Source organism: Octopus bimaculoides, chromosome 2, assembly GCF_001194135.2.
Source record: "Octopus bimaculoides isolate UCB-OBI-ISO-001 chromosome 2, ASM119413v2, whole genome shotgun sequence".
Lineage (NCBI taxonomy): Eukaryota > Metazoa > Mollusca > Cephalopoda > Octopoda > Octopodidae > Octopus > Octopus bimaculoides.
In genome coordinates, this window is record NC_068982.1 from 75,552,402 (window position 1) to 75,575,827 (window position 23,426).

At 35.6% G+C, this 23,426-nt stretch overlaps 2 protein-coding genes across 8 annotated transcripts in view; both read right to left on the reverse strand.

Moving 5' to 3' along the window:
- Nucleotides 1–2,252, reverse strand: part of LOC106874646 (citron Rho-interacting kinase) — a 45,600-nt gene extending 43,348 nt beyond the window's left edge. The window contains exons 1-2 of the mRNA XM_052965855.1: nt 1,565–2,252; nt 831–843 (exon numbers count right to left, since the gene is read on the reverse strand). Of these exons, the coding sequence (XP_052821815.1) occupies nt 831–843; nt 1,565–2,252 (701 nt within the window). The remainder of the gene's footprint in view (nt 1–830; nt 844–1,564) is intronic.
- Nucleotides 2,253–3,808: 1,556 nt separating this feature from the next.
- Nucleotides 3,809–23,426, reverse strand: part of LOC106874645 (citron Rho-interacting kinase) — a 284,276-nt gene continuing 264,658 nt past the window's right edge. For all 7 annotated transcript variants that reach the window (XM_052978350.1, XM_052978339.1, XM_052978352.1 and 4 more), the window contains 7 exons: nt 22,612–22,670; nt 19,550–19,682; nt 18,233–18,388; nt 14,445–14,675; nt 6,386–6,469; nt 4,096–4,212; nt 3,809–3,967 (listed from right to left, as the gene is read on the reverse strand). In XM_052978350.1, the coding sequence (XP_052834310.1) occupies nt 3,833–3,967; nt 4,096–4,212; nt 6,386–6,469; nt 14,445–14,675; nt 18,233–18,388; nt 19,550–19,682; nt 22,612–22,670 (915 nt within the window). In that variant the 3' untranslated portion in view covers nt 3,809–3,832. The remainder of the gene's footprint in view (nt 3,968–4,095; nt 4,213–6,385; nt 6,470–14,444; nt 14,676–18,232; nt 18,389–19,549; nt 19,683–22,611; nt 22,671–23,426) is intronic.

Genomic DNA, 23,426 nt, shown 5'->3' on the forward strand with positions numbered 1-23,426 from the left:
GGGAGGGAGGGAGAAATGCACACAGAAAAAGAGAGGCTACAAATTTCCATACTCCACAAAAATACTGGAACTCTTGAACCAGAGTCCTAATATCACATGCAATTTAAAATCATAAATAAATGCAAACACACAAAGAGGCTTTGTAAAGTTTCTGTTGAGCCAGTTCTCTTACAAAGCATTGGCTGGCCCAAAGTGCTACATAATAGGGCTAACCTAATTCTAAAATTACATGTATATTCTAATGGAAAAATACATGGTGGTGAATCCCTAAAGCATAACAAGTATAATTTAAGTAAAAATTAGCTAAGTGGTATGTATAAATGTAAAAATTGTAAACATTCTTCATTAGAATTAGTGAAAATGTTGATGAATATATATGTATAGATGAAGATGAAACTGCAATAAGGTTTCAGAAATTTGACTCATCTATGAGCATGTATATCTATTTTATTGGTATTATTCATATTTCCACATTTGATTCCTAATTCTAATAATTTTTAGGATATTTTAAGTCTTATTATTTTAAGTGCTTGTATTATAGTGCTCACTTGCTTAGTAAATATTACTTTCATTATTTTATCAGTCATAATCTCTCTTTTTTAAACAAACATCAAGGTAGTCCAAGTACGTTTAATGTGCCAAAAAATAGCAGTGATCACACAAATATATTTTAATACCTATAGTGTATCAAATAGCCATAGCAACAAATTCACTTGCTAATTCTTAGTTAATGATGGAAAGGAAATAAGTTGTCCAATATAATTTATTTTCAGTATATATAAACAATAAACTGAGGGCATTTACACAGTGAATTTAAATCAACAAAATACCTGATTTCCTTATCTGAAATAAAACTTGAAATGAAAAAATTGCAATGAATATATATTAAGTACATTATTATTAATGAAAACAATTCGAGGCAGGAGAGAGAGAAAGTGTGAGACTGTGTTGCAAATGAAAATGAAAAATTTTGCCAGAACATAATATTGTTTATCAAATGTTAAAACCTACTCTGCAGTGAATGTAGAACTTGGCAACAAATATTTAAATTTGTGATAATAAATAATAACATGCTTTGAAAGTGTCTTCTTATCGATATATAACAGAGGGATTAATAAAAATTTTCCAGAGAGTCAAACCTATAATATGGCTATTATGGAGAGTGTGACTAACTAATGGACATTACAGAAATTTATATGTAGATATATAGCTGAGTCAGTCTGTTAAATATATTTATCATTAATAATTGGTAGAACTTACATAAGTGTACATAGATGGACGGATTGATGGATGGACACACACGCACAAAAGTCTGGTGCTTTGATAACACATAGTTACGGCGTTTTTTTTTTACTTTTTCAAATATACCCTAACTTAAAATGATCTAATATAACGATATCATTCATCTGGCATGTGTTGAAATATGCCAAAACAATTGAATTCCTCACAAATATATGTTACTTTACATATAATTTGTGTTAATTCTATTTACTGAAACTTGCTAAAAAGCATATTTTGATTTAAAGTAGTATCTCCTTGCTGACACAATTGTCAGTAATCATACTGTTTCCATTTCTTTCAGCCAATATTTTTACATTGGCCTTCTTTTGAACTCTAGATAATGCAACATACAGCTGACCATGTGAGAAGAATTGTGTTGGAAGATATATTCCAATTTGTTCAAAAGTCTGTCCCTGTACCTTGTTGCATGTCAAAGCAAAAGCTGGCTTGACAGGAAATTGTTTATGTGTAAATGTGAATGGAAATTGCATTTCTTGAGATACATGTGGTATTCTTGGGATTAGCAGAGTTGATGCTGCATAAGGACCAGAAGCAACCTCAGCATCAGTAACCTGATCATGTAAACTGACAATGATGAAGAGTGTGCCATTGCAATGTCCATTAGTAGCATCTAAATTTCTCAGAAGCATTATGCAGCATTTTTTCTTCCGTTTGAACATGTGTGGTGGAGACCCTGATGGTGTAAGTTTGTTGATGAACTCAATTGAATACAAAGTTTCATTATCAACTGTATCTGAGCTTCTGTATATTTTTAGCTCACCAAGGATCTTGGTCAACAGAAAATCATTCACAAATTGTGCTGCTTCATTTGTTGGAGTAACAATGGTTCTATTTGCAAGCCACACAGGGTTTGTGAAGTTATTTTTGAGGTCAGCATATACAAAATCACAGAGATCTGAAAGAGTACCACTTTTAAGTCTTAAATTGGTTGTCAACTCCACTACTTCCATATGATCCCAAAGAAAAGATCTCTTTAGTATTGCATCAACAATTTGGGATCTGACACCATTATTTTGAAGTAGAATATTCTCCTCTCAAGATACCCCTAACCAGTCAATCATGTGTAGTGGAAACAGAATCATGTCTACATCTCCATGCATATTCAGATATCTGTTTCTGTCGCTTTGCCCTGGTTTCATCTGATTCAGTTGCCCATCTTTCTCTCTGCTGTTGTGCCTTTACTGCTCATATTTTTTTGGATGCCCCATGTTGAATTGCAAAATTCAAATGTGATATTTGTGTAATAACAAAATCAAACTTGGCGTGAGTGTGTGTTTATAATAGAGAGATGTTGTGTTTGTGTGTGAGAGAGAGAACATTGCAAACATTGAATGAAAATAAACATGAAATGAAAAAATCGTATAAGTGAAAATTCATAAAAAACTATCTTGTTTAGAGTGCTAGAAATAGCAGTGATCACACAGTTATTATTGTAAGGATTATAGTGTTCCAAGCAGCCACACCAACGAAATCACTTCTTCATAAAAAGAAAAAAAAAATTATACTGGCATATTAAAGAATTTTCATTTTCTCAAAAATATTAATTTAACAAATTCCGGAAACTGATGATATTCTTGAAATTGTGCCTTGTATGAAAGTTATACAGCTATTATCAAATTATCATTAATGAAAATAGAGGCGAGCAAGAATGAGAGACTCTTACAAATAAAAACGTAAAATGTTGCCTGCAATGAATTAATATTGTTTATTATTAAACATTAAAATCTACTCTGCAGTGAATGCAATGAATATTTAAATTTATGAAGAATTGGACACAGTGTATGTAATGAATATTTAAATTTGCGAGAATTTGGAGTTAAAAAAATTCAGTAAACTTCAGAAATCGAAATCATAGGAAATTTCTTAGAACATGAATTTATAAAAATATTCCCAGATGGTCAAGCTTTTAATATTGCTTTCTTTTAGTAATTTTAGTAATTGTTACATACCTAATTAATAAGCAGCTTTCTCCATTATAGTATAGTTGCACTATCATACATAACAATGTTTGCTTGTTTAACACCCATTTTTCTATTCTAGCATTGGTTATTTGAGGAATTATTCAAAGCAGGATTCTACAACTAGATGTTATTGTGACCGAACCTTACTTTTTGAGTAAAAGTTTTTTTTTTACAGGTCTTTGAAAGAACAGAGAGCAATCAGTCATAATGTCAACAAAGAGTGTCAACAATCATCACTGTTCTGCTCAAGTGGTGACGAGTTTAAAACATCAACATTCACACAAACACACATGGATGATGATGGGCTTGCTGCAACTTCTACCTACCAGATAACAAATTCATTCACAAGCCGTTGGCTGGTCTCAGGCTATACTAGAAGACACCCACTTTAAAGTACCAGGCATGAGGAACAAACCTGAAACACCACGGTTACAGAAGAAACTGCTAAACTACACAGCTATGCCTGTGTTTATTACAGCTGTGTACATTACAACACTGCTTACTCATAAAAAAAAGAATTAAATGGATTGGTCCAGGGGAATATAACTAAGAACTATGAAGGCAAATAGTTAAAAATTAAAGAGAAGCAAATACCTTAATGTATTCCAGTCAGATTCTTTTTGTTCATATTGTTTAATAATACCCTCGTAGTCAATGACTTGGAGTTCCAGTTCTTTACACACAGATTTCAGGTTGTCTGCAACCTGTCAACAACGCAAATATACAAATAGGTTATAGGTGTCTTGATAGGTCACTAAATAATACATGTAATAATTTATACTTTTATTCAATATTATCCAATATAGTGGAAGCAGCACAAAAGTATACACACCCTTCTTTCCATATCACACTGATGCTGAAGGTCTTGAATTTCATGTAGCAGAGATTGCCGTTCCATATTTATAGAATGCTTCTCTTTCTCGGAATGCTTGTATTTGTCCTCATATTCCTGTAAAATGCATTGAATATAACATCATCATTTTTGTTCCAACATCCATTTTTCCATACATGAATGGGTCCAACATAATACACTGGGGTAGATTTTTGTTACCAGATGTCCTTTCCTATCACTGACCTTCACCTGTTCCTAAACAAGGTAGTATTTTGTCCATGACTGCACATAATTTCATGCAAAATTGGAAACAAACAGTACTTGTAAGGAGTTGCTTGATTACAACTAACATGAAATGTGAAGACAAGGAAACCACAAACACAGACACCCTCAAACACATATTTCACTATTTTCCTATATAATAGAGGCGACAATCATCTAGGTATGTGGTTGGCTGTGAGTAGACACCATTGACAAAGCTGAATGAAACCAAAATGCATTCGACATTCTCACCAGCTACTACTGGAATAATTTTCATGTCCTCCTAATATATGTTTTTGAACAAAGTATGTCCATAAGAGATGTTATCTCTGGATAAATACCACAGTAAATTTGCCTTTCAAGGAAATATTTACATGAAGTGTAATACATAGATGACAATTTAAACTGAATACTGCTTCTATTGCATATAATGGATTATTATCATTGTTAGCATTATGAACAGTTTTTCTTTGGTAGTTTCATGTGAATTTGTGGCACCACCATGTTTCTGATGAATGTGCAGCATTCTTATTTTTGTGGGGATCAGAGTGCAGACTCCTCCTGGTGGTGTACTGCACTAGTTTGTTCTGTTAGGGCTTTAATTTGTGTCTTGTTATGTTTATTGTGTGGTGTGTGTAATGTGAATTGTATTATTTTATTTTATTGAGCTTTAATCTTGTATAGCATATGTTGTGCAAGTTGTATTGTTTTGGATTATTAGATGCTTGTTGTGTAGGGTGTGTGTTGTGTGTGAAGAGTTATTCTATTCAATTGATAGTGCCTTGTGCAAGATGTAGACTGTTCCTAGAAGAGCTATTTTTGGGGCAGTATGTAGTTTTGTGAGCTCTGGCATGATGTCTATGTTTGTTTTGAGATTTTTTTAACCATGCCTAATGCTCCACTATACTAATGGTACTGTTTTTACTCTCATACCTCAAGAACGAAAGGTAAAGCTGCCCTCAGTGACATCTGAATACAATATAAAGTCAGAAGTGTTGCTAAGCATTTTGTCTGGTGTTGTAAAGATCCTGTCAGTTTGCTGCCATTAAGTTGTTTCAAATTTAGGTACTAGCCAGCATTTTCATGAGGAGGGACTACTCAATTACACTGACCCCAGTACTCAACTGGAGAAGGGGTTAGTTGATTACATTACCCCCAGTACTTGACTAGTACTTATTTTATCAATCCTGAAAGGATGACAGGCAAAGTTGACTTCAATGACATTTGAACTTAGAATGAAAAGAGCTGGAAGAAATACTGAAAGCATTTTGTCCAGTGTGGGAAAGATGCTGCCAGATCTCTGCTTTATTAATAATAGTAACGGTTTCACATTTTGATGCAAGGCCAGCAATTCTAAGTGAAGGGTGTTAGTTGATACTACTGACCACAACAGTTGACTGGTTCTTTATTTTATCAATCCTGGATGGATGAAAGACAAAGTTGACCTCAGCAGAATTTAAACTCTGAACATAAAGAGATGGTGGAAGTGCTGGTAAGCATTTTGTCCAATGCACTAGTGGTTCTGCCAGCTTGTTGCCTTAATAATAGTTTTTTTTTCTAACATTGGCACAAGATCAGCAATTTTGAGAGGCGAGTGCAAGTTAATTACATTGACCCCCAGTACTTGATCGGTACTCTATTTTATCAACCCTGAAAGATTGTAAAGCAAAGTCAACCTCAGTGACATTTGAACTCAGAATGCAAAAGTGCTGGAAGAAATGCTGCAGAGCATTTTGTCAGATGTTCTAATGATTTTGCTAGCTTGGTGCTTCATAATAATTTTTTCTTTTTACTATAGGCACAAAGCTTAAAATTTGAGGGGAGGTGGCTCATTGCTTTCATTAACCCTAGTGCTCTAACTGGTACTTCTCACTGTCTTAATAATAATAATAATAATAATAATAATAATAATAATAATAATAATAATAATAATAATACACAAAACATTATAGCAATGATTTCTAGCAATCAGTTCCCAGAGAATGTTTTAATTATATACATCTAATATAATAATGAATCCATAACTTACTCTGTATATTCGGACAGCCTTTTCTTCTTTGGATTTAAATAATTTCACTTCATTTACCAAGTGTGTGTTGGTTGTTTGAAGGCTCTGAAACGAATTAAAAATGGAAAATAAAATAAAAAAAGAAGCATCATCTGTGTAATACACGTTAGAACAAATAGATTCTTTTCATCTATTTTTTACTTGTTTTTATCATTTGAGTGTGGCCATGCTGGGGCACAACCTTGAAAGGTTTAGTCAATACAATCAATCTTGGTACTTGCATCTTTTTTTTAAAGTTTGGAGCTTATTTGATTAGTGACCTTTTGCCACACCTCTAAGTTGGGCAAAAAGAGACTGATAGAATAAATTCCAGTGAACAAAAACATACAAATGTGAACACACACACATGAAGAATCTGCACAATTAACAAATTCACTGACAAGGCTATAGAAGATACTTGCCCAAGGTGTTGCACAGTGGAACTGAACCCAAAACTAGGTGGTAGTGAGGGTAACTTCTAAACCATGCAGCCAGCCTGAGCCTATATTAGGTATTTATTTCAAATTTGCTAAATGATTTTTCTTTGGGTTAAAATTAGAGGTTGTTATAATTAATGTTTTGTGTTTGTAAGTGAACATGACATACCATACATATATTCAGGTGAAGTATTAAACACTGCATTTGTTGAGTAGGATAAACATTATCTTCCAACAGCAAAACAGTAAAATGTCATGTATGTGTGAAAGTATGATTGTGAAGTTGTGTGGTCTAGTAGTCAGGAGTTTTGATCCTAATCATAAAGTCAGTTCCTAGACTGTGTAACATATTGAGTCTTTGAGCATGGCACTTCATTTTACCTTGCTCCTATCTACTTAGCTATAAATGAGCATCAAATTGTGTGCTGGTATTGCTTTTTCCTTCCAAATGCCTTAGCCTGGAGGTACTGTTGGATCAAGGGTGAGGAGGCCTGAGATAGTATTTCATAACTAGGTAGGTACCTAAGATAATTAGCAAAAGCATAGTGTATGTTATCAAGCCATAATCATTCATCGGTGTTGGCTGGATATACTTGTATCTCATTTAAAGTTGAAGCAAGAAGCTGACTGTATTTCTTTTAAGGTCAATACAAGTTGCAGAGAGTATTTTGGTGAGGGTCGACAATATTCATAGGTTAACCTTACAGTTGGCGTTTTAGGGCTAACACAAAGGGTCTTTCATATATTGTATCTAGTGAATATTTTCTACAAGAGAATAATTCTTTCATTATCAGTGTCATTTCAATGTCCATTTTTCTATGCTTGCATGAGTCAGTTTATTCAAGCATATTTTCTATAGCCAGATGCCTTTCCTATCACTAACTCCCATCTATTTTCAAGCAAGGCAATATTTCCTCATGTCTAGACATGCTTTCATAGAATATTGGCAATGAATGACATTCCTTCTCTGAGAGTGACAATCGTTCACAACTATTACGCAATTCAAGACAAGGAGACACAAATATAAACACATCCACACATACAAACATATAATACATACATATACAACAGGTTTCTTTGTTTCCACCTACCAAAACCACTCACCAAGCTTTGGCTGGCTCACAACTATAGGAGTAGACACTTGCCCAAATTGTTACTCTGTGGAATTGAACCCCAAACCAAAGTTCTTAAACACATAGCTGCACTTGAACAACTTTGAGAAAGAGTTACTAGATGTATAAGACAAGATTTACTTTTAAACAATGTTACTAGGAAAAACTAAACTATAAAACACCACCCCTAAATAGTTCCCTTGTCTACCCTATACTAATATGGAAAAACTGAGAAACGAATGAACAAGATGGAAAAAGTTAAGAACAAATGATTAGGCATGTAGCAATGTGTATTGAATTTCTTCTTTTTTTATCATCAGTGTTCGATGTGAAACTAGTGCAGGCTAGAGAGAGAGAGAGTGAGAGAGAGAGAGAGAGAGAGAGAGAGAGAGAGAGAGAGAGAGAGAGAGAGAGAGAGTGAGAGAGAGAGAGTGACAGAGAGAGAGAGTGACAGAGAGAGAGAGAGAGTGACAGAGAGAGAGAGTGAGTGAGAGTGAGAGAGAGAGAGAGAGAGAGTGAGAGAGAGAGAGAAGATTACTAGCATCAAAAATCTTAAGTGATATATGTTATAGAATATAAGGTCATATTTCAGTCTGCCACAGAACCCATCAAATATATGTGTAACATCAATAGTTTTCTCAGGCACCAATCAATGTTATTAGCTTCTTCTGTTAGATGTTATGTAATATTACATTATGGAACAGTAAACTTGATGACAGCCATCTAAATCAACATAGGAATACTTTCACTTGTTTATACCAGTTTGTTTTCTTAAGCAGTTATATTTTTTTAGACTATATTTATCATCTTCATTTTATGTCCACAGTCAGTCAGCATGTATTCAAGGGTACTACTCACCTAGACAGGTCAAAGGACTTCATCTTGCATGGTTTCTACTGCTAGATGCCTAACCTAGCATTAACCATTTTATAGATAAATGTATTCAGTGCTTTCTTTGTGGCACCAACACTAGAGAGGTAGCCATGTCTTTGACAAGATTAATGGTTCCTCACAACCTTACACTTTACAGAGTGTACTGAAGGTGTTTTTTGTGCAACACCAGCAACAAAGAGCTTGAATGTTCTCAACCCAAGTAAAGGGACCCACTTCCTCAAACATTATTCCTATGCTTCATAATGTGTTTCATAATTTTCCTCATATCTTAATGGCAAAGGCTATAATGCACTATAAGAAGATTTATTCTGTAAACTGAAAAAAATATAGATAAATAGACTAAGACAGCATTTCTGGTTTTAAATTCACTGAGGCCTTAAGATGTGATTGGGATTCAATCACAATCTTTTGGTTGTTGGCTTTCACATGTTTTCTGAGGATATAATCTCAAAACTATTCTGGAGCAAAGCTAAAAATAGTTTTTTCTATCTTTCTCTATAGAATTGATTAAATTCATAATATTGCAATGCGAAAATTAAACTTAATTCTGTGTCTAACGATGCAAGTAACACACATAATTATCTTTCTTATAGTTTTATTAATTAGTTAACTTGATGCAAGTGAAGATTATATATCAGTCTCTCTTAACCTTTTTGTTACTATACCTCTGATGAAATAACCGCCTTTCCTCCACCTCATCATTGTTGTTTTAATGTCCACTTTTTCATACTTGCATTCAATGGTTGATAGAATTTTATTGAGGCAAATTTTCTACAGCTGGATGCCTTTCCTGTCATCAACATTTGCCTGTTTTCAAGGAAGGTAATATTTCTCTATGCCCAGACATGCTTATGCAGAATACTAGAAATAAACGACAATGCTTTTATGCCAGAGACCTATTTTTACAGCTATGACACTATGGTTGAAGTGGGGAGACACCCTTCTCCCATGCACATGATGGGCTTCTTTTAGTTTCTGTTCACAAAATTCATTTGCAAGGCTTTGATCAGGCTGAGGCTATAGCAGAAGAGACTTGCCCAAGATGCCATGCAGTGGAACTGAACCCAAATTTACTATGTGGTTGAGAAGCGAACCTCTTAAACACACAGTCTGTACTTTTTCAATAAATTTTGGAAATAATGAAGAATTTAATAAATAACCGTGTCATTATTGCGATGGTGTTTGAAAAAGATTAAAAAAATTTTGATGCAAGGTTTAATTTAGATCACTTTAAATGGGAAATTTGCATCTTAGCACCAGAGGTGATTTGAGGCAGGTTGTTATCAAAGTTAAGAGGAGAGAAGAAAAAAACAAAAAAAAAACAAGATCTCTATACTGCTTCCATGCAACTAGAGTTTAGGAGTTTTCAGATGAAATTTTATTACCAAAGCCATGATGACATGTGGCTGTGTCTTGACAAACTTATGAGTCAAGTTGCCATCAATAATAGATCAATATTATTTTCTGTATATGATATGTAATTTCAGCAGCAAATAACAGCTGCTATGGAGGCAGCAACAGTAAATACACACACTACACAACTTGGATGACAGTGATGAGATGGTATTCTCCTCTCTAATCATTAAGTTATCTGCTGCCTATTAATTAAAGAGGCTACTGCAGGGTATTTGTTATTTGTCAGCTGTTTTCATTATACTAAATTAAGATACTAATGAATGTTCAGGCACTTTCTCAGAGATATAGTCACTTTAGGTAGAATTGTTAGAATACTGGACAAAATTTCTGTTTGTAATTCAGGCACAAAGTTAGAGAGAGGGGATTAATTGGTTCTAATGATCAGTACTTGATTGGTACTTTATTTCATCGACCTCAGAGAGATGAAAGGCAAACTTGACTTTGGTAGGATTTGAACTCAGAATATAAAGAAGCAGACAAAATGCCTGCAACATTTAAAATACTTCACTTTAGACTCTGAGTTCTAATCCTGCCAAAGTTAACTTTATCTTTTTCCTGTCCGAGGTTGACAAAATAATATCTCAAGCAAGTACTGAGGTTTGATTTAGTATTTTTAAAAGCATATTCAATGTAAATGGAAACAACATATTAACTACAGCATTTCATTCTTTACATTGGGGCTGGGCATGCAACACGTTATACTCCAGAAATGTGATAGTAACTACCAATCTGCTCCAAGCCCCACCATCTCTCTCATGGGAGACCATTCTGGCCAACATGGTTTACACCAAAGAGAACTACTAATAAGCTGCTACTATACCAATACTTCCCAATTAACTAACTATTTTCTGTATCACTATAGTTTTTAAACTAGATATAATAAATTACTTAAACATTCCTATAGGATTTCAAGCAGTACTTTTAATAACAATAATAATGGTTTGGGATTTAGGCACATAGTCAGCAATTTTGTGGAGGAGGGATGGTTGGGGTTAGTCTATATCACCGATTCCAATACTTAACTAGAACTTAATTTTGTTATCCCTGAGAGGATGAAAGGCAAAGTTACTCAGTGGTATTTGAACTCAGAATATAAAGCACCAGAGGAAATAACCCATGGCATTTTTCTGATGCTCAGCCGACTTTGCCAGCTCCACACCTTTGATGCTAGTGATCATGATAATCATAATAATAATAATAATAATTGCTTTAAATTTTGGCAATTTTAGGGGCGGTGGTAGTGGAAATGGATTACATTAACACCAGTATATTCAACTGGTACTTTGCTTAAACCTCCAAAAGGACAAAAGGCAAAGTTCACCATGGCAAGATTTGAACAAAGAACATGAAGTGTGGAAAGAAATACTGTTCAGTATCTTGTTCGATGCACTAATTATTCTGCCAGCTCGTAAATAATAATAATAATAATAATAATAATAATAATAATAATAATAATTTCTGATAATTTTTAACCCACATTTGATTGTTGATGCAGACAGGCATGGCTGAATGGTTAAGAAGTTTATTTTACAACCAAAAGGTTTTGCGTTCAATCCCACAACATAACATGTTTGATAAGTGCCTATACCACAGCCTTAGATCAAGCCAAATCTTGTGAGTAAACCTGGGTGGACGAAGACTGCATGGAAGCCTGTTGGTGGATTGCAACTGTAATTCAAAGTTTCAGTCTTGTCACACATGTGCCACATTGATTCTACCAGAGAATTACCCCCCAGGGTACCCATGTCTGTGGAATATTCAACCACTTTGCATGTTAAATCAATGATGAGGTTGTCCAGCTGGCCAAACAATTGTCTGGTCATACATCAAAATTTTATTGATATTGGAAAATGAAAGGTAGAGCTGACTTCATTATTTGAATTCAGAACATAAATAGTCAAGATAAATTTTCATAAAAATAACAACAAAACCAATAATAATAATTATAATAATAATGATGATGATGATGATTCCTAGGGGAGACAGAAGGACACATATTTTATGGGTTTAATTTAGATCATTTTAAAGCAGAAAGTTTGTATCAATGAAGCGGAAGCAGCCTTGGTTAAGCTGGTACCAAAAGGATTAAAATTAGTTAGTCAAGGGAAGAGGAGCCAAACTAATGATGTTCGCAGGCTCAGCTAGAGTTGTTGTTGGAGGTGGTAGTGGTGGTAGGAATTTGGTGTGGTTAATGTTCATCTTTAACATTTGCAAGTTGATGTTTCCAGGAAAAGTTTGAACGAGGAAGGAATGTCAGAAGGTTAGTTCTAAGAAGTGAGAAACAGTGAGGATGGCAGGAGAAGAGGGAGGAGTTGTGGACGGGACTGAATGGAAATGGTACCCAACAGAGTACCTTAAAAAAGTAAAACATCCAATGAAGGTGACAGAAACGGAGATAAGCTCTAGCATTGTAGATTGTTAAGATTGAGAACAACAAGAGATTTACTATGTCAAAAGATTTACTAAGAATATGAGTTATGAGTGCGCATAAAGGCATTAAAAAATTACCTGGTAAGCATCCAAAAGGGCTCCTACATCCACATTCTGGGCAGACGGTAGCTCAAAACGTGCCTGCATTTTCCACTGTACATTCTTAATAACCTTGAAGTGCACGCATGCGTTAAAACCCACCACCACCAACAACAACAACACAACAGTAATCACCAGAGGAATTACTGAACGTAATATCTTAAAAGTTTAGATTTCAAACTTTAGTTAGGTTAATAGTGAAATGTAATGAGAATTAGATATAAGAGGTGTTAGGTTGTCGGTAAAAAAAAAAAATACTGTTTCCAACCCCACTTCCTCCACACCTGCACTCCTCCAGCCATCAATTCCAAGACTTAAAAGCAAAACTTGAAGGGTTGGGGAAGAGCTCAGTGGAGAGGAAGAGATTGGAGTCTTGGAATCAATAATGACAGATGATCCATAATTGCTTCGTTTCATACCAAACAACTAAAATACGCACTCAGGTGTTGAACATTGATTTTCATACTAGTATGAGAGTGTGTGTATATGTATATATATGCATGTGTATATATGTATATGCTTGTATATATATATATATATATATATATATATATACAAATATATATATATATATACATACACACGTATATATATATATATATATATATACATACATACACACATGTATATGCACACACAAATGTATGTGTACATATACACACTTGCACGCACATATGGAACATATATTTCACATACAATAAGGATGTTTGCATGCTTGTGACATGCACACACACACACAGGTGTATTCAGAGAAAACACACAAGGTAAGAGAAATGATCAAGTTGAATGGCAGGGGGAGGGGAGCAGGAAGTAGTTTGTAGAGGAGCAAGTTGAGTTGAGTTGTGGCACCTAGGTTACTGACTGATTCTTGGCAGAAACAGTGATGTAAAGAAACTGTGCAAGAACCAGATATATCAGAATGCAGTGAAGAATCAAGTTCAGCTTAAAGTGTAAGTAATGCTGATACAGTGATGGCAGGGAGGTTGTGATAGTGTATTATAACATCAAAGAGGAAATAGGTGGAGGGGAAGGAGAGAGAGAGAGAGAGAGAGAGAGAGAGAGAGAGAGAGAGCAAAAGGTGGGTGAAATAGAATAGAGTTGGTGGAGCAGGATAGAATAATTCAGGGAGATGAAGAGAAAGTACAGTGAAAGTGAGAGAGGGAGAATAAGAGATAATGGGGTTTCATAAGATATAACAGAGAGAGAAAGAGAGAGAGAGAGAGAGAGAGAGAGAGAGAGAGAGGGGAAAATGAAGAGAAATGGGGGTGGGGGAACAGGAAATGTAAGAAGGGATACAGGAAGAGAAAAGTAGGTCTGGAGTGAGGGGAAGGAGAGAAAGGGAGGAAGAAGAAGAGAGGGGAGGAAAGGAGAGAGAGAAAAAGGAAAAGGGGGAAGGAAGGGAGGGAACAGGGACAAAGAAAGATGTAGAGAGAGGGATATATATAGAGGAGAGGGACAGAGTGAAAGGAGGGAAAGAGAGATAGATAGAAAGAAGGGATAGAGAGAGGACTGTTTGAGTACAGATGATGATGATTTCAATACTCCCACCAAAGATATTTCCCATCTTCCCACCACTTCAAATAAATGGAATCAAAGTTGTAAAAGCAGCAGTGGAAGAGATTTCTCTTTTTCTCCCAATATTTTTCTACTTACCGACACAGATTCTTGGTCAATGGTGTTGTCTGCCAACCTCTTGGAGATCTCCATATAAGCATACTCAAGTTTATCATGTTCCCGCTTAATTTTGTCCAGCTCCCACTGAGTTTGACTCCAACTGCGATGGGTTTCTTCCAGTTCCTTCTGCAGCACTTTGACTTGCCTCTGATAATCCACAAGGTTCTCTTCTGATTTTGTTATTTCTTGCTGCCATTTATCAAGATCAGACTGCACAAAGAAAGTTTAAAAAGACAAAAAAAAAGCGAGTAGTTTTTCTATGAGCTTCTTATTGTAAACCACAGGTAATAAGTACTTTGAAAATGAAAAGGACCCCAGCTTCCTGTATACAAGTGTCTGTCACCAGGATGACACATAAGAATAAACAAGAGCAGTTAAAGTTTTAACAACTCTGTGGTTCCTTTGCAAACCATTATCATCATCATTTAACATCTGTTTTCCATGTGGGAATGGGTTGGACAGTTTGCCAGGGTCCAATAAGTAGGAGGACTATGTTGAGGTCCAACGCCTGCTTTGGCATGGTTTCCACAGTTGAATACCTTTCCTAACATAAACCACTTTACAGAGTGTACTGAGGGCCTTTTTCATAACAAGAGTTAGCTCATCCAGTAACTTACAAGCCAAAGAAAAAGATACTCTTTCAACTGAACAGGGTTGCAGTAGAAAAAGAGGTGGCTTTATGCCAACTGTCGAGAGGTTAAAATTACGATAAAGGGACATGCATAGGTGTCTTGCTATAGAAGAAATACATGGCTATTCTACATTCTATAGGAGTGAGTGGGAGTAACTGGAAAGAAGGTAGAGATGTTGGAGCATACAATCTCGCTATAAGGAGAATATAAGCTGAGGATGAGAAATGTGGATGGTACTGTTAATTACAGCTATTCAACAAACCATTCACTGGTCTACAGTTTTTTCTGCTACAAATAGCAGATTAGGCAATTATAATATATGTGTACATGAGAGAGTGCTCACACGTATGCACAACCGTGCCCTGCACCTAATTTCCTTCTCAAGACACCCCCACCATGTATCATCTCTGTAATGGCAGCTTCCTTGATACCACTAATCTTTCTCACTGCCAAGAACCATTTCATTTGAAAGCTATCCTTCATCCTTATACTGTCCTCTCCACCCACATTTTATACTGATCACCTCCTCTCAGCCACCAAATTGCCTTTCTTTTTCTATCAACATCAAACATCTCTCAATCTCCCCATGTACTACACCTGCTCCCCCCTCCCTCACTCTAGTAACCTATCCAACCATGTCATCTCTCTCATTCTTCTCCAATCTACTTTCTCATCATTAATATTCTGCTGTTCTACATCCCCCATGCCTTATTTACCATTTACTGCATTCACCCCTCAACACTTACTCATCATTCATTATTATACTCACGCCTTCATCCATTTCCTTTCTCCCATACACTCTTGCAACCTCTAACCCACATTCTTTTTCTCCTGTCCTTACTCTTTTCCACTCACCTTGTATTTTAAGAGTCCATTCAGGGTCTTCATCACCACTATTTTTATTTTCCCCAGATTCAGCTCAATCACTCCCATCCAATCTTCTAAAATTTGAGTAGTCATTAGCTCCTCTACAGAAATAAACCAAGTCTGCTCTGGCAGCTTATCCCCAACATAAAGTCATCTCTCCCAGAGTTTGTAGCCTTGCAAGCTGCTTTGTGACCTCACTAGTGCTAGTGCCATCAAAAATACACTCTGTACACATTGTGAAGTGGTTGACGAAAGTAGACATTGGAGAATGAGTCTTTAGAATTGAATTCTGTCAAACAAACCAATTCATGTTAGCATGGAACATGGACACTAAATGATGATTATAATTATTATTTGAAGGCACTGTTTACAGTTTCCTTGCTGAAAGACACACAGACATACATATGCATATATACGTTGGACATCCTTGTGGTTTCTGTCTAGTAATAAATTTCAGCCTCAAGGTACTGGTCAATCTAAGAATATTGCAGAAGCCATTTGCCCACGATGCAGGGCAGTGGGATCAAGAACAGAACCATGTGTTTAGAAAGAGAACCTCTAAAGAACACAGTCACACCTGCTGGTGAGCTAGATTCTGTACAATGTAAAGAGGGAGAAAGGTATTTTCAAACCAGAACCTTGAAATGAATGTTTGCAACAGAGTTAACTCAACTAAATGTATCCAAGGTGCCAGGTGGTGGTGTTAAAATCAAGTGACAGTCTACTACTGAAGTAAGCAATGGTGGGATTTGAATCCAAAATGCAAACAATTGGATCAAGTACGACAAGGCATCAGGTTCAACATTCTTATAGTTCTACCAATCCAACATCCTGGACTGGTACATTTTCTACTGACCCTGAAAGGATAAAAATCAAAGTCTTTGGCAGGATCTGAACTGAGTGCAGAAAGTTGGAAGAAATCATGCAAAGCGTTTTACCTGATGTCCTAATGACTCTGCCAAATCATCACGTAATTAATTATAAAAATATTTCAGTCCAACTTGATTCAGTGAATCATTATTATTTATACATAACTGGCATTATGTATATCTAGATTAAAGCAGTGAGCTGGCAGAATCATTAGTGTGTTGAACAAAATGCTTAGTGCTATTTCGTCTGAGACTTGTTCTGAGTGCAAATTCTGCTAACTATACTTTTCATTTTACCAGGGTTAATGAAATATAGTACTAGTTGAGTACTGGGATTGATGATATAAACTAAAAAAAATCAGTGGCTTTGTGCCAAAGTTTGAAACCATCATTTATTCATACATTATACATAAATGATATTTAAAAAAATAAAAATGGAGAAATAAAAGATACACAAAAATAAGAAGTGTGTGAGTGAGTGAGAGTGTGTGTGTGTGTGTGTGTGTGTGTGTGTGTGGTAATTAAATGAAAGATGGAGAAGAAAAAGTAAAGCAGATCTGTATTTGATGATATATAAAACCCCACCCCCATATAAAAATGTGTCCAAAACTCATGCCAGGTCTAATATGTAAAGCTGGGTTTCTCATAAGCTTTAATGCATCAAAACCATTTCTCTTCAATATCGGAAAGTGTCTTCTACTATAACCCTGTGTGTGCATGTGCGGTATTGTCCCCATGCATCGACACCATCCAATAATTGCAAACGAATGCCACAGTCTTGTAAATGGTATCCCTCATTTCCAATCTTCCATGGAAACATGTCTGGTCATGGGGAAATATTACCTTACTTGGAAATAAGTGAGGGTTGGTGACAAGAAGGGCATCCAATCATACAAAATCTGCTTTAACAAAATTCTGTCTGGCCTGTGTGTGCATGGGAAAGTGGATGTTAAAATGATGGTGAGTATGATGAGCTGAAATTGGGGTGTGTCTTTTATGCCATCAGATATGGTAATGATAAATATTATTTCTTATTTTGGTCAGAGAGCCACTGATTTGGAGAAGACTACAGTTGATCAAGCTGACTGCAATATAAGCATGGTGATAATTTAATCCTCTACAGTGGGATAAAAGGTGAAGTAAACCATGGCAAGATTTGAACTCAGAAAGTAAAAATGCACAATATTTAGTTTGGCATCCCACCATTTTGAAACTTCCCCAAGATAGTGGTGGCGGTAGCAATGAAATAAAATAGAAGGCTACTTGAAAATGTGACTCATGGAGTAGGAGAAGAAGAAAATGACTTAAAGAGGAGAAATCAAACTAATATTTTTATTTTTTAATTTTTAGAATAAAGAATTAATCAAAGATAATTTCAAAGATTAAAAAAAAAAATTACCTGAGAGCTTTGAAATCTCTCTTCAGCTTTATCTCGCTGTGTTTTTATCTTATCAATTTGTAACAACAGACGCTCTTTCATTTTAGATGCTTCTTCTTCCCAAGATGTTAATTCTTCTGTTAAACTTTTTACAAGTTCTTTGTTGGATTTGTCTTGCTAAAAATGCCAGAAGGCAAAAATTACAAAAAATATAAAATCAAAAATAAAATGATTAGAAAAACAGAAGACAAACTAAATGATAGGACACCAGAATAAATAACTGAAAGCTATTAAAAAAATATAAAATATAAAATTTTCTGGTTATTTTTCATGTTTCTTTCTCAATTTTATAAAACATTTAAGTGAGTTGAAGAGTTGAAAATTCTAAATAAATTAAAAACAAAAATTTCTGATAAAAATTTTGTTTTTCTTAGCAATCTCAAATATTAACAAATTATATCTGTTTGATGGCTGCAGTTTTGTGGAAATTACGTTGGAGATTTTGTTAGTATTTGTGCTTCGAACACACTGAGCTTACAATTGCCCACCCTGCTGCTTCTTGTCAACTGTTCCCAAGCAGTGTTTATATTTTTTGACACTGCTGATACCACCCTACTGAATGGTACTGCTCAGGTGCTGAAACTATAATGATATCTGTTAAACAGCTGAAGATGTGAAGTCTACATTTGTTGTGTTTGTTCATTTGTATATGTTTTTCGTAGTAAACCTTTTGTATCTTGTATTTTCATTGTTTTGGAGTTGTTTCCTATGGAAATTCTAGTTCCATTAAAGGTTAGACTTGTTCAAGGAATTTATAGTTTATATTGGTTTTGTAGCATAAAATAACATTGATTTCTACAAATTTTGAGGGAGGGTATAGTCAATTATATCAACCCTGGAAAGATGGAAGCTAAAACTGACCCTAATGGGGTGTGAATTCAGAATGCCAAGACTTATGGCTAAATATTGCAAGAATTCCTTACACAAAACATCTAAAATCCCAAATATTAAATATTAGATTGATTCATTTTAAATAAAGCCTGGCCCATGACCACTTAAAGGGTTTCCAAGACTGATGGAAAGGAAAGAGGGAGCATGGTTTTCTGAAACAAGAGACCTGGCCTGAATGCATGCAACAGTGGGGTCCACTAAAAGCACCCAAAATGCCAAATGGTTTAAGTCTACTACCGATATAGGCCATAGTAGGATTTGAACTCAGAACAATGTGGGAACAAATGCTGCAAGGGGTTCTATCTGATGCTCTAATGATTCTTCCTCATTCACTGCTATATGTAAAGGAGTTCAGAATAAGCTGACAGAAAATGTATTCTTTCACACCTTTTTAATGTTTTCTTTTAAGGCAGTTATGTTGCTTTGGTATTCTTCAACAATATGTTCCAGTGTAGACACACGAGCTTCTAGATGGGCTTTATCCTGTTGGAGTATTTGAATTTTCTCTTCTGTCTTTTCGCTGAAAAATTAAGAAGAAAAAAGAAACACCTTATAATTAGTATCAAACATACTCTGCAGTTGTCTCTCTTCTCTCTCTCTCAACAATGTGCTAGTTACTCACTGAACTATTCTCGTCTCTATTTTTTCTCCCTAGCCTTCTCTACTGCTCCATCTCCATTACCCATGTCTCACTTCTATAAATCATAGTGTTCCTCACACCAACAGCATCCAACTTTCTTTTCAATTTCAGCGACACTCCCCTCTTCGTTATAGCATGCCACTCAGTACTCAGAACATCTCACATGCATATTTCACTCTAGCCTCTGTCATTATATTCTACCCTCTTTCTTCTACAACAAAAAACAACAGCTGCTGCTGCCACCAACAGACATCAATTTTCCATGCTGGCATGGTTAGACGTTTTGTTTGGAGATAGTGAGCAGGAGAGCTGCACCAAGCTCCAGTTTGTTTTGGCTTGGTTTCTATGGCTGGATGCCCTTCCTAATGCCAACCACTCCGCAAAGTGTACTGAGTGCCTTTTATGTGTCAACAAAACATTTTCACATCTTTCATTTTCTTGCCATTTCCAAGATCCAACTTCACATTCTCTCACCTGCAGCCCCACTATTTACACACCTTATACTTAAATGTGGCTGTTACATTGATTAATAACTTCACACATCGCTACATACACTATATATTCAATGAATCTAGCTAGCATATATTCAACATTTATAGAAGCTTACTACAACACCTTTACTGTACATTATAGTTGGTCATTTCTTTTCTTTCCACCTTGTCACAAACTTTACCACTTGCTCTGACCTTTGTCTTTCTGATATTTACTTTATACTTTATTTTTCAACCGTACAGTCCTGCCATCTATTCATATTTTATTTCCATCTATACTTTTCTGTGTTTAACACCATAACATCTGTGTACAGTAATTCCCTCCTTTACATTTTGAGTCAGCACCTCCACTTAACTACAAATAGTAGCAGGCTTAATACTGGCTCCTGATGTACTCCAACATTCATAGAGAATGATGGGAATTGAGCTGGTGATGGATGTGGTGAAGAGAAATGTGACGAAGTGATGAGGTCATGTGCTGAGAAAGGATGAAAATGACTGGGTGAAAAGAGTGATGAAAATGAATGTAGAAGTAGATGACCAAGAAAGACATAGTGAGGATAGAGATTATGAATGGATACAAACAATCAAGCAAAAAGGGGGTTAGCTTTGTAGATCATGGGGTTCACAAGGATTAACACCTGCTGTGGCAGGAAAACTGACCTTAGTACACTTGTTGAGTTAGCAAAAAATAAAGGACAGACCAACTGAAAAAAAATGTATTCTTGAAATTGTGAAATTATTCATTAAAATAGATGAATTCAGAGACATATCATATTTACTCATGTATAAATGGTACCCCTAATTTAGTGTTATATCTTGGTACAAAATTTTTCCTTAATATTTAAACTTGATATCAGCTTCGTCTTCTATATAAATCACACTCTAGATTTTTTTGGTTAGAATCTAGTATAAATTAGTGAAACCTATACACAAGTAAACAAGTATTTTTTGGTCACATTATGTAGTAAGAATAATTTTAGCAGAATATTAGCCCAATCAACAAGACTTACACTTTATGGAAGCAGGCGAGAGTTAGTAACAGGAAAAGTCTCCAGCCACAGAAAATCTCAACAAATTTTCCTCTAACCCATGCAAGCATGGAAAAATGGACATTAAAATGATAAAACAATGCGTGTCCGTCCACCATACATAAAACCTTATTAATTAAATTGATAACCTAGTTTCATGCGAGTTGTCTGATTTTTCAGCAGTTGAATCTTCACCAATATCTTGGTATTTATCAGTTACTGAGAAAGAAGAAGGGTGAAGGTAAACCTGGCATAAATTGAAATACTGCACAGCACAATATAACTGAATCTTTAATTAACAAATCTTAATGTTGCTTGGTAGCTAAATGTGGAATTTCACAACAAATTCCTAATGCAGTCACACTATCATCATCATTTTATATCCATGTTCTAAGCAGTAGTGTCTGCTTTAGCATGGTTTCTACAGCTGGAGGCTTTCCCTAATGCCAACTACTTTATAGCGTGCACTGGATACTATTTTTAAAGGTACCAGTACTAGTGAGATTGTCATGCAGATTGCAAGACTACAGACCTTGAGAGGGAGGGTTTTATACAAAAAGATCAGAAGTTAAAGAATGAGAGAAGGGGCCAGAGCAGAATGGGTTTCTTGCTGCAGAGGGACTATATGGCTATTTCTGTTTTAAAAGACAGGGTGGCAAGCAATCAGGGTGGAGCAGGAAAGAGATGAAAATAGCAGTGATAAGGCATCTGTGTGGACCCTCAAGGTGAGTAGAAGTGAATGGGAACAGAAGAAATGCGAGTGTGGATGATTGGAAGTTTCAAGTGAATGAAGGATACGCGTTGAGTGGATAAGAAGGGGAGGTAGGGAAAGTTAAGTGACAACTGTAGAGATTGGGTAGGGTTGAGGGGTAGAAATAGTGAATGGTGGATAAGGGGTAAGGGTGACCGATGAAGTGGGGAGTAGCAGAATAGTAAGGATGACACTGAATTGGAAAAAAGTGGAGGGAAAGAGAAAGATGCTGAGTGGTTGGGTGGGTTGCATGAATGCAGGTGTGAAGAAAGGGGCAGGCATATTGGGTTTCATTTAGTTTTTATCCTACCAAATCCACTCATAAGGTTTTTGTTGGCCTGGGGATACAGAAGACACTGGGTAAAGCTGATCTGCATTCAAATTGAACCTTAAATCATGTTGTTGGGAAGCAAAATCCTTAACCAAGTAGCCACGAAGAAAAAAAAAATGGGGAAAAAAACCCCAGTAAAGCCCCCCCCCACACACACACACACAGTGTTCACTTGATCTTTTCAATGAAGTTGAAAATAGCTTACTTTGTTTCTGCTGATCTGCTCTGCATTCGATTTACACTCACAGATCGAGATATTGAGACCTGTTATAAAAATAAAACATAATTACTTTAACTAGTTTAACTTGAAGCAATCTACAGAGTCACAATTAAAATGTAGATATAAGAACAGTGAAACAACAATACACACACATAGTGGCCTGGGGTTAGGGTGTTCTTATTTTTAACTTTTACTTGATTCAATCATTGAACAGCAGCCATGCTGCGGTATCACTCTGAAGGATGTAGTTGAGGCAACTCTACCCTTGTAAATTTTAAGTCCGCTACTTATTTTATTGGCTTCTTTTGCTGAACTGCTGTATTACGGGGACAGAAACAAAGCAAGACCATTTGTCAAACAGTGGAGAAAGGATGCATATGAATACACACAATGGGTTTCCACACACTCTACCAAATTCATTCACAAGTCATTGGTTGGCTCAGGGCTCTAGAAGATATTTACCCCAGGTGCCATGCAGTGAGACTGAAAACCAAACCACATGGTTGCAAAGTGAGCTTCTTAACCACACAGCCATCTCTGCAGCTATTAACTCTTTACCTTATTCCAGCTTCAAAGCTGTAGTCATGCAGGGGCACCACTGTTGTAAAATTAACTTTGGGTCACTAAATCTATATCCAGATATTTAATGAAACATGTTTTAAAGAAAATCTACAACACTTATGTTTAATATGAGAACTCTATAATAAAATGGGAATATCTTTAAATATTTCTTCAGCTATATTTGAGGTTAATAATCTCTCTCTCTCTCTCTCTCTCTCTCTCTCTCTCTCTCTCTCTCT